General features: G+C 42.7%; 1 protein-coding gene across 1 annotated transcript; it reads right to left on the bottom strand.

The window, feature by feature from the left end:
- Positions 1-380: 380 nt before the first annotated feature.
- On the bottom strand, positions 381-3,070 carry fjx1 (four-jointed box kinase 1). The gene has a single exon (XM_010792311.1). The coding sequence runs from the start codon at positions 2,699-2,701 to the stop codon at positions 1,418-1,420; it is 1,284 nt and encodes a 427-aa protein (XP_010790613.1). The 5' UTR covers positions 2,702-3,070; the 3' UTR covers positions 381-1,417.
- Between the last annotated feature and the right edge of the window lie 7,971 nt (positions 3,071-11,041).

The raw sequence follows: 11,041 nt of genomic DNA, 5'->3' as shown, positions 1-11,041 counted from the left end.
CATCATTGACTTTCCCTCTGATGTGCTCGTAAGTCTAGAACCAGGAATCAGACACAGAGCTGCGCCCATAGTGGAACTAATAAGGAGAGCATGCTTCCAAAAGGGTTAAATTAAAGAAAGATGTGGTTATGCAAAGTGAAAGCACAAGGCAGGGTACTGGAGCTAACCTCCATGCAGTCATAATATATACCTATACATTTTTCTGTTGAATACCTTTCACAGTTACAAATTCAACCTTTGAAAAACTGTAAACAAGCTCTCCTCTGAGAGCGGAGTGCTCATTAATTGTGGGTCTGGTCTCCCACAGCACATACACCCACAACGGGAATTTTCGTACTTTTCAGCGAAACACATTGAACCAATAAACCAGCCTTGGCTTGAATGTTTGTATTACAAGAATGACACATATTCTTTCTTCTGGTTGGGAGAAGCACAATGTTACAATATAGTTAGGGAATAGTTAAACCCCTTTCAAAGGATGTCAAATGATGTCAGTTGTCTCCTTCACTTTATCATTCCGGGTGAGATTATAAAAGGGATTACAGATCCCTGATTTGGCGTGCTAGTGGCTGACAGAATGGCTCCTGGGGAACTGTGTGCCAGTAAAATATATTTCTGAAGCACAATGAGAGCACTGTAATGGGCAAGTACAGAGGCAGGAGGTACAGAGGCGGACTAGGTTAATATTTGATGCACTCTAATAAGGCAGTTAAGCACTAACGGCATACTGAATACATAGTCTGACAACAGTTGAATTAAATTAAAGTGTATTTATCAAAATGACACAATATTTTTGGAATGTTACAATGCATGTTAAATTAGTGGAGCATCAAATTGCAGACAATATTTACAAAGTACTTACAACATGTACAATGGGTATGATGTGATTTTAAGGCTGAATATGCAATCCAAACATAATTACAGGAGTGCAGGTGCTGCTATGACTGTGTAATGTGCAAACAATTCTCTATAAAAAGCTATCCAGATGTCAACAGAAATACAGTATTCAAGAGTCAGCTTATGTTAAGGCTTTAGGAGTGTATCCTTAGGATTGTTGAACACAAGGCAAGAATCCAAAAACACTTGAGGGGCTGCGTTATTATACCCTAGTCAGAAATATAACATTTAATCCCATTAAGGTGAGCCTCAGTGGGCAAAGTAAGACAGGAAAGACTGGCCTTAATCATCCCTCTCTGTGGGGCATACAGTGGAAAACTCAGCAGGGGGAATTCTGTCAAATGTACTTATTTATAAAGTAGGCAACACATTCTATTCACAAGAGGTAGTTCAGCTGGATATTCTAAACAGTTTTGTGTAATGATATTAGACATCAGTTTAGCACAGGTGTGCCATGTGCCTTTGTAGAGCTCATTATACTCTGCAGACAGCAAATCCATCAGCTGTGCCTGCTGAATGTTCACAGCTGGCTGTACTTGGCTTTGCATTGCAAAATGTGTTTGTATATTCTGTCTATCCTGTCCTGGAGCACACCAGCGTGCTCGTCCGAGAGAAACCCTAATTCCTGGGACAAAGGCTCGCTGTCTCTGTAGAGCTCCCGCAGCCTCTTCCTGGCGTCTCTGCGCCTGTGCAGCTCCGCCACGCGCTGCATGGTCCTTTTTCTGAACACACACACTGAGCTCAATACTGTACTGTGGTATTTCTCCCACATGTTCAACACCCGAAAGCCGTGCACGAGTCCGGCCTCATTGTCTATGAACACAAGGTCGCCGCGGGGTGTTTTCAGGAGGTTGTTGGTGTCCCTCTCCATTACGCGCGAATCCCACTGCAGGCTGAACAGATTGCTGACGAGTCTGTCGAAGTTTGCCGTCAGGTAGTCGAATATGATCAGGTCGCTCCACTGCATGAGCTCCAGCAGCTCCGTCGTGGTCTTGTTCTGGAGCTCGCCTAGCACAGGATGCAGCCCGCTGCTCTCCTGTCTGAGCGGCGCAGGTGTGACCACCCCGGTCAGGTTGGAGACCCACTCGGTGAGGGACACCACGGCCCGATCACTCCACAGTAAACCACCTATCCGCGTCCTCACAGCCGCCCACTGTTCACTGTCACTGTTCACCTGGGACAGTACGAGGGGAGGCAGGTTTGTGATGCCTAGCAAGCTGGCAAGGTAATACGTCAACGTTTCCCCTTGCACCTGATCCGCGTTTATCCCATAGCGCACACACGCTTTGGTCCCATCTGCGAAAGTGGCAAGCTGGTTAGATATCCTGCCGCATCCTGGCTCCAGCTTCACTATCCGATATGTCCTGGCTCTCTCTCGCCAAGACAGGGCATATTCCTCCGAGAAGCCCACGGGGAGAAGATCCTCCAGCCATTCACTCCAAAATATCCCATCCTCCACCGGGGAGCCTAACTTGACCGGGCCCTCCCGCAGCGCTGACCTCTTGTTATCCCCATTCACATGGTAATCTCGATTTCCTGCAGAGGCAGTTTGATCAGTGAGGTTGCGAGCCTCGAGTCTGCCCCCTAAGTGCGGTCTTTGTGCCGCTGGGACAGTTAGCAATGCCCGGAAAGTTTTGGCCGAGAGGTCAGCTGGGAGACCCTGGTGAAAAGACCCTGCGCCCGGAGCAGAGAACCCGCGTTTGTGTCGCTCCAAACGGTTCTCCAGTGCGCTCCAGACGTAGAAAACACTCGCAAGGGCGCACAGGAAAAGAAGAGCGAACAAGTTTGCAGAAACAGCCCTCATGGTGAAGACCACCCTTCCGAGACCCACAGAGCTCCGGTTAGGTTTGAATAGGACAGAAATAACGAATTTTCTTCAATCCACCGAGCGCCCACTGTCCCGTACACCCCCCAAGCCCGGCGGCTCACAGGCAGATTGTTTGAGATCACAGGAAGAACAGGGTCTCCGAAACAGAGTGAATCTCATCTCCCGTCCTGGGCAGATGCCTTTTCACATCCCTCCTCTGCGGGGAAACGTAGCACTCCGGCTCACCACAGCGGATATCCTTTATTGAACGCTCTCCATTATAACCCACTGGCGTTGTAGGTGCTTTCTGTCAGTGTGCACCTCTCCCTCTCTCTTCTTCCCTTTCTCTCTGCACAGGGTGAGTTCGTTTTGTGGTGGTGTCGGCTCTCAGAGAGACACTAGGCGGTGAGACACGTGACTCCAGTCCCGATATGGTGGGCGGATCGTGGGAAGGAGGGTTCAGAGAGGAGCGGAGCAAGTGCACCGCGCTGTGTGTGTAAATGTGATGTGAGAGGATTGTTTGGTATTGGCAAAGGCAGCCATTATGATAATTGATACCTGGGGCAGAAGTACTTTGGAAATAATGTCACCATTTTAATCAAATTATATTTTGTGCCTGTGCACCAAGCTGAATGAGGCAAAGGCAAGCAGGGATAGATGCCAGACCAAACATTCACATCTTTCTTTTTTGTATTTTGTATCACCATGAGGTCATTATGTATCAAAAAAAGCACTTAGCCTAGCATCAGCACCATATATGTTATTATTTTTGGCTCTGTGCACACATTATATTGGATTTTAAATTAAAGTATAACTATGGGGCTAAAGTGCAAGAGTCACCGTTCTTTTTACACCTCAGTTTTAGAACAACGACACAAAACTATGATCATAAAAATACAGACAAGTCATGTCCTGTTCCAGACTAGCTCAAGTTAGTCATCTGACATGTATCCAGCTGCTCATGACTCTGCTGATAACTTGGCTCAAGGCAAAAATCTCCTGAAACAATTCAAGAAGTGAAGATAGCAGCAGCAAAGGGCTGACAAAGGGTGCCTATGAGTTTTAAACCTCATTGAATGGAAATCAAAGCAACCAAATATTTAATGTGATTAGTCACTTTATCCGTTTATCGTAAGGACCCTCAAATGTAATTGTCAGCACTTTTATTAGAGTGTTGTTTCTTTTAAAACGAAGCGCTGAGCAGGGAGCCAAAAAAAAAGTGACTTTTGCAAGACTCAAAGACATCATTGTATAAACCAATAGCTTCCGATTCTACATCATATTTTCCTTAGGCTGAAAGAACATTTTGAGACATTTCAAATAATTGAACACACACATTGAAGATATCACTCATCATTTAAGTGCGTTTCTAAAAGTTGCATTGTCATTTAAACCTATTGGTGCGAAGACATTTTCCTCAATTCCTTTTATTTTCACAATATGATAATCATGGGCAAACAAATGATATCTATAGGAAGCTTAAACAAATATACAATGCTATCATTGAAATTAATCTTTTACATTGTTATAGTGTGTTTTGTCTTTTTTAGACAAATTACTTATTGAAGAGGTGCAGAACCACACAGTAACCACAACAATTATACTAATGGATAATAAAAACCGTACTGTTATTGTCAATAGCAGATATTCAGCTGCATATGGAGTTTGCTCGCTCATGACATAGACAATTCAGACAAAAACCTTATTTTTATAAGGTTTAGGACTTGACCTGTTTTGTATTCTTAAAAATCTTCATCCTTTCAGCTGCTACAGTAAGTGAGTTGTCATTTTTTTCCTCAAAAACCCAGAGCACAATGAATTCAACTCCTGCTGGTTTCATCTTCATCCAAGTCTGTTAGTAACACCCAGGCACACAAATTCCTTTATACACATCTCCCTCATTAACTAATTCCTCATTAGCATCTCCCCAACCCTTCGCCATTCAATTCATGTTTTCACACTCCATCTTGAACCTTAGTTTGCTAATCAAATTAATTGGGTCATAATTATAGCAACAAGCTGGCATGCTAAATTGCCTCAGTCGTAAAGACAGCCACAGACAAGAATTCTCAATTACACCCAGTAAACTACAGGTCGGCTAAAGTATGCTTCAAACGCCGGGAGCGTTCACGGTCATATTTAGGTTATTTATTTATTCTGAAGGAAGATATAATGAACTACACATAACCCCTCCCACTCTGGTGTATCTTTTTATATCTATTAACAAGCAGGAATAGAGATGGAAACAACTTCTCGTAGATAGTCAGGTGAAATTATTCCGATGTGGTCATATTGCTCATGCAGCCTTCGCTTCTGCTTAGACAAGTTGGATTTTTCTCTTTCTTTCCATCAGCAGAATAATGTATTCTATTCCCAGCCTGTGTTTGATTCTACAAGGCAGATTGACAGCAGTGACCGTGCAGAGGGAACCGCAATCCCCGGGTTGAGCATGAGTAGAGAACCATTTACAAGTCCTAGAATCTCAAAAAACATGTAGTGGTGCATGGCTGGGCATGTTTTTCTAACATGGTAGACAAAACAGTGTGTCCTTGTGGAGGTGGGGTTTCACCATCTGAGTTAAGAGCTGTTTAAAACGAATTAGCCGTTTGCAAATTGCACACTCTGTTTGTGTCCCAGAAGTACCGATAGTAAGAGTTACTAAACAGGCTTACTGAAGGCATACAAGTATAGATGGATATAAAAAGGATGTATTCTAAGATGAATGTATACTACACATCACTTTGGCTTGTTATCTCTCGACTTGTTTTGTAGTCCGGCCATGAAATACTTCCTCTACAATTGCTTGTTTCCCTTCAGTTTTACTTTAGAGCTGAGTAACGGCAAGACTTTCAAGGTCCAGACATAGGAAATGAAGAAGGCTTAAGTGCATTGCTGGAATTCTGTCTGATGTGTGTTGCTTTTTAGGAGTGTGGAGTGACTGTATTTACTGGCTCTGTCTGCGGCAGCACAAATCTAGGTGTCCCTTTCCCCCTCGGGCACAAGTTGGGGCATGTTCACATATCAAACCTATCTGTTTCTTGCCATGTGTTATCTGCAGGTCAGAAAAATCTCTTAGCCCCCACTACTCCTGACGCATTCCTCCCTCCTTTTTCCTCGTAAATCCCACTGCAGTCCCAGGAGGGCATTAACGTCGGGAAAGCCTTACTCCACCAGTCATGGCTGGTCACCAGTCAAACGAATGCAGTGACATAAGAGAGGCCTGACCGTCTGTCATTCTGTCCACAGTGTCACAGTACACCCATCACCGGCCCGTCTGGCCACGCCACAGCTGTGATAGAATCTCGGGTTTTCTGCGTGGTGCTCGCCCCCCTTTGCAGATGGACAGTGGGACGCAAAGGAGACATAAAATGATGGTGGACATAGGAGAAGAAAGTGCAGTGTGCCTCTGTCCCTTCCCTCGTAGTCTAAGGTTAGTTCACGCTGAGCAATAACTCATAGGTCCCTTGACACTTTGCAGCACTCTGTTTCCTGGACTGAATAATGAATGTGCAGGGCTTCCATTAGCGTTGAAAGCTACGATTATTTCACAGGGCCTGACAATTACTCACGCTCAGGGATTCGGGGACAGGGCGGGGGATGAATTCATCATCTCCTGATGAAGATATCTGCAAGAACGTGTGTTCTTTTGGACAAGCGTCTACTCATATGTTTAGTGTGGAGCAGATAATGAAAAGGAAGTATGATCATTTGATTTAGTATTCTAGGAGCGTGCATGGATGCACACTGAACTTACAATACCTGCTCTCAATCCAGAAACTGAGATATAGCCATCTGTTCAACAAGCCCAGAATTCTTCTTTCTGCTCAGAACGCTACCATCACGGTACGGCAAACTTGCAGTGGAGGATGTACGTACCATTACAATAAATTCTCTGGAGACAGATAAGACATTTCTTTTATCCACCAGTGACAGAGACACAATTTCGTCAGCACTTATCCCAAGTAACGCTTTGGGATAGTGCAGAAATTGCACAAAAAGGACCTTTCTAGTCAGCTCACTTCTATTATTTGGCTTCTTTTATCAGGCAGATGTTGCTGGCGTTGAATATAAGAGGTTGCGCACTTTAATTTTCCACTATGGTGTTTCTTGGATGATGCTGTTTTAATAAGCAACAGCAGTCGCCCTCTTGGCTTTATCTAGAGGATCTCAGAGGCGGAGAGCAGAAACGATCTGCCGGCAGAATCAAACAGCGCTGTTTCTAGTTCCAGAGATCCACCGCACCATTTAGACCCACTGCCCTTTTCCACCAGTCACTGTGGTTTCCTTAGCATGCCTGTGCCAATTTCCTGATACACATCTTCACATTTTTTATCAACGACTGGGTTGGTTTCTATTCGCTAATAAAAAATACATTTATTAATGAATGCTGCATGCTCTCTCAGCTGTGGAGGAAAAGCAGGATGTTTAGTTTATTGAAGTACTGTATTCCCCATCTCCATCTGTTTCCATGCAGCAGAAGTCTAGAAGGGAGGGTGGTTGAACCAGCAGAGGAGTGGGCTATTGATATGCAGTGCTACACAAGGGAGACCCTCTTACAAGAGCAAAATCAGGGAGGGGAGGAAGGAGATGTACTGTCGAGCTACTCGATTAAAGAATCACTGTCCAATCTCCTGGATTACACCTCCTGACCTGCCACGCCAAATCCCCTACTAAATAAATCAAGAATTGAATTCTTTCTACTTTCTTTTCTGCTAACTGGCTTATTGACTCAAGCATGCTCAGTTCTTTGTGGCGAGGTTTGCCTTTAAATTGGCTAAAGGGAGAGCTTAAAAACATGTGGTCATTATTAAGAAAGTCATGACATTCAAAGCCTTTGTGTATTTTTATTTATTTTATTTTCACATGAAGTGTTCTGTGGGATATGGTATCGCTCCAGCTTTTGCAAGGGGGTCACACGGTCAGTTAGGATTAGAGCCGGTGGTTGAACGTCCTCCTAACGTTTCAGTGAAACATTTAGCAGCTTCAAGTTTAATGGCTGAACAGGGCAAGTGCTGGCTCTCATCATATAACATTTGAAATGAGTGTTCTGTTGGGAGGAGATTTGTGGTTATGTTTGACTCTTTCTCAACTCCTCCCCGCCCCCTACAGATTTCAAACCAGTTTAAGCAACCACTAATGAAAAACATGTAGCTTTCTCTGCGTATTGAGAGTGGAGGGAATTCACTCAAATTCGTTTGAACACATGTGTAGACTCATGCATATCAGCTTGATTTGTTTAAACAGAAACCCCACATAAGCAATTATTTCAGCTCCATGCCAAGATACTGTGGTGTTAACTACTAGGCTACATTTAATTGAGGTATTCTGTTTTGTTAAGTCATTGTTTCAAATGGCTACATGTAGAGTATACATTCAGATTAAAGCAGTGCTGTATTAATATGTATTCACCAATTTGGGCACTAAACACGCCCCAGTTGACTAAAAGCGTAAGTTTCAGTGTTTAATTAAATTGTGATTAGATGCAAGCTGGACATTGGTTAAAAAAATAATAGCTTGACATACCCTTGTAGCTCATTGGACCTTAATTAACATCTTGACATAGAAACATTTCAGCACCTGACAGCATTCTATTTTAAGTTAAGATGTCTACCTCTGAGTTGCACTCTCTTTTTCCAGCTTCACCATAGTCACAATAATGGTGTTGGTGGGTAAACAAAAGGAAAAGGCCAGAATCCCTGACAGAAGAATGACCCCCGTGGCATGTTGACCTCTTCCTCTCACGAGGCCAGTGGTGTTGACAGGACCCTGGTGGGGGATGGGTAAACAAACAAGGCACGTGGAAAAGAAATCCAAGTACCCTCTGCAAGTCAAACAAAAGTAAGGAAAATCGTACCCAGAACTCTGTCAGTCTCTCACCACACATGCAAAATAGACTGTTTGAGTGAGCCTAATCGTGTAAAATATAAAAAAAAGTTAAACTTCATTCAAGTAACTGCGTATTTTTGTAAAACGTTCTGCGTTCTTGGCATAGTGTGTTTAAGTCACAAATAATCCCCTTTGTCTTATCTTTTAATCTTTGTTAATTTCCCTGTAGTGCGAGGTTGAAAAAAAAAAATCCTGCCTGTCTTTCTGAGCCTAAAATCCACACAAGTATGTATGAGATGGGCCTTTTCCATAATTTAAGAGAGGACAGTAAACTATCCGCCCATTTAGCCCCGGCTTTATTTCACTGGAAGTCAGCTATAGACTGGAGGCTTGATCATTTATGGCTGTGGCCTTGTGGAACGATTCTCCTCCAAAGACCTTGATGTTGAGTGTATGTTACTTCTCTATGCTTCACTGGTGCCTGCAATCTCTAATGTGGCATATAGAAACCCGCCACCAGATTTGTGTCCCTCGGGACAGGTTTGTATCACTGTTAGCTGTCAGCCCATACATTATGCCGTTCAAGCAAGAATAATCACTGCTATTAAAAACAAAGCAGACCCAATTGAATAATTTAACCAAGTGGCAGTGGCTCGTTGCTGATAAAAGAATGGAGTCGAAAATTGATCAAAAAGCCAACCCTCACGAGAATATAAATAATAAAATGAGATCAGAGTGATGAGCTGTGAAGCCCCGTTCCAGTCCGGTACCTAGTACTTACATTCCTCTCCCACTGAGAGGCTCGCTGTGGACATCTTGATTTCACGTTGCTGCCCGCAATGGCAAATCAATATATTCCATAACAGATGGAAGTGGGCACGAATTGATGTACTTCATGTGAAATGGTAGAAAGTGATATGCCGCGGTACAGGGCTTTTTTTGCTTCTCATCTTGATCTGCACCTTTTGTGAATGGCCTCCACAAGATAAAATACATGTAATCTCTTTCACATCAGACTTACTTATCTGTCTTCAAGGTCTACTTTAGATGCACCTCATACCTTCCTTGACAGATATACAGTACAGTATCATGGATTTGTAGGCTCTGACTCCCTCTAGAGGGAGTAGATGTTAAGGACCAACAACAGCATGCCTTCTCTCTAAACACTCCCACTCGTTTAAAATATGTACTTTTGAAACTCTAGCTTACACCAGATTTCATGATTCAGTATGCAGGATTTTGAAGGGGAAACATGCATCCCATCTGAAATGGTCATGTTTAGAGGGAGTTGTGGCAATTTTTTACATTAACTCGCCAAGAACATTTGTACATAGATCTTACACTCGAGTAAAAGTAGCAATACAACATAGTGCTGCACGCCTCCAGGACCCTGAGGCGGGCAGGGAAGATAGTGGCTGACCCCTCCCACCCTGGACACAAACTGTTCACCCCCTCCCCTCTGGCAGGAGGCTGCGCTCCATCAGGACCAAAACCTCTCGCCACCTGAACAGTTTCTTCCCCTCCGCTACTGGCCTCATTAATAAGGCCCGCCCCCCCCACTCACACTTTACCTCAGCCACATCATAGACTCTATACATTAATGCACACAATGTACAACAATATCTCTTTTCTTTTCTTATTATTACTGCCGATTTTTTTGTATTCCATATTTTTATTCCATTGCAATGTAAATACTGTTATATTTACATTTTACTATATTTTGATATTTGTTCTAGTTCTCTATCTGTGTTTTAATTGTTGTTTTACTTTTATGTATGCACCACGACACCTAGTCAAATTCCTCGTAAGTAAGTATATAAGCATAGCATAACAAAATAAAACTAAAAGTATTTATGAAGAAAAGTACACTTCAGAATAATGTTCTCCAGTTGGATTATAATTAATAACGCTTTTATGTTTTAATCATGGTGTCGGATTGTATGAGTTGTTTATATTTGTTATTGAAAATGCAGTTTGTTAAGTAACATTCAAACATAGTCAAGTTAAATGTTAAATATTTGCCTTTGACTTATATTTTAGTGAAAGCATTCAGTAGCATAAACTAGAAACACTCCAAAATAGTACTAAATAGTACTTGAGTTAATGTCCTTATAAAGGTGAATGTCTCCACAGTTACACCATAGTCGAGGCTACGTACTAGAGCGGTTTCTGTCTTCAGCTGCCCACGTTATCTGAGATTAGACATCAGTATGAGCAGGACATGATGTAAGAGTTCTCTAAGGCTACATTTATTAGAGACATGAACACTTCCTCAGCTATCAGAAGGATTTATCAGTTACTTAAGAATCTGGTTCTGTTTCTTGCAAAATTACGTAAGTCAATTTGAACTGCATGTTTTGAATCAAGATCAGCTTTTTTAATCTAACATTCATGGGTGTTACTTAAGGATCTATCCCAGACAAGTTCATCTGATCCTGGCATTCAGCTTATTAAGTCCAGGTCTTTCAACATCATGGAATGCAAACCCAAAAATGTAAGAGTATAGAGCCA

Source organism: Notothenia coriiceps, unplaced genomic scaffold, assembly GCF_000735185.1.
Source record: "Notothenia coriiceps isolate Sejong01 unplaced genomic scaffold, NC01 NC01_scaffold00036399, whole genome shotgun sequence".
NCBI classification, from domain to species: domain Eukaryota; kingdom Metazoa; phylum Chordata; class Actinopteri; order Perciformes; family Nototheniidae; genus Notothenia; species Notothenia coriiceps.
The sequence above is the reverse complement of the archived record's forward strand: the minus strand, read 5'-3'. Positions and strand labels throughout refer to the sequence as shown.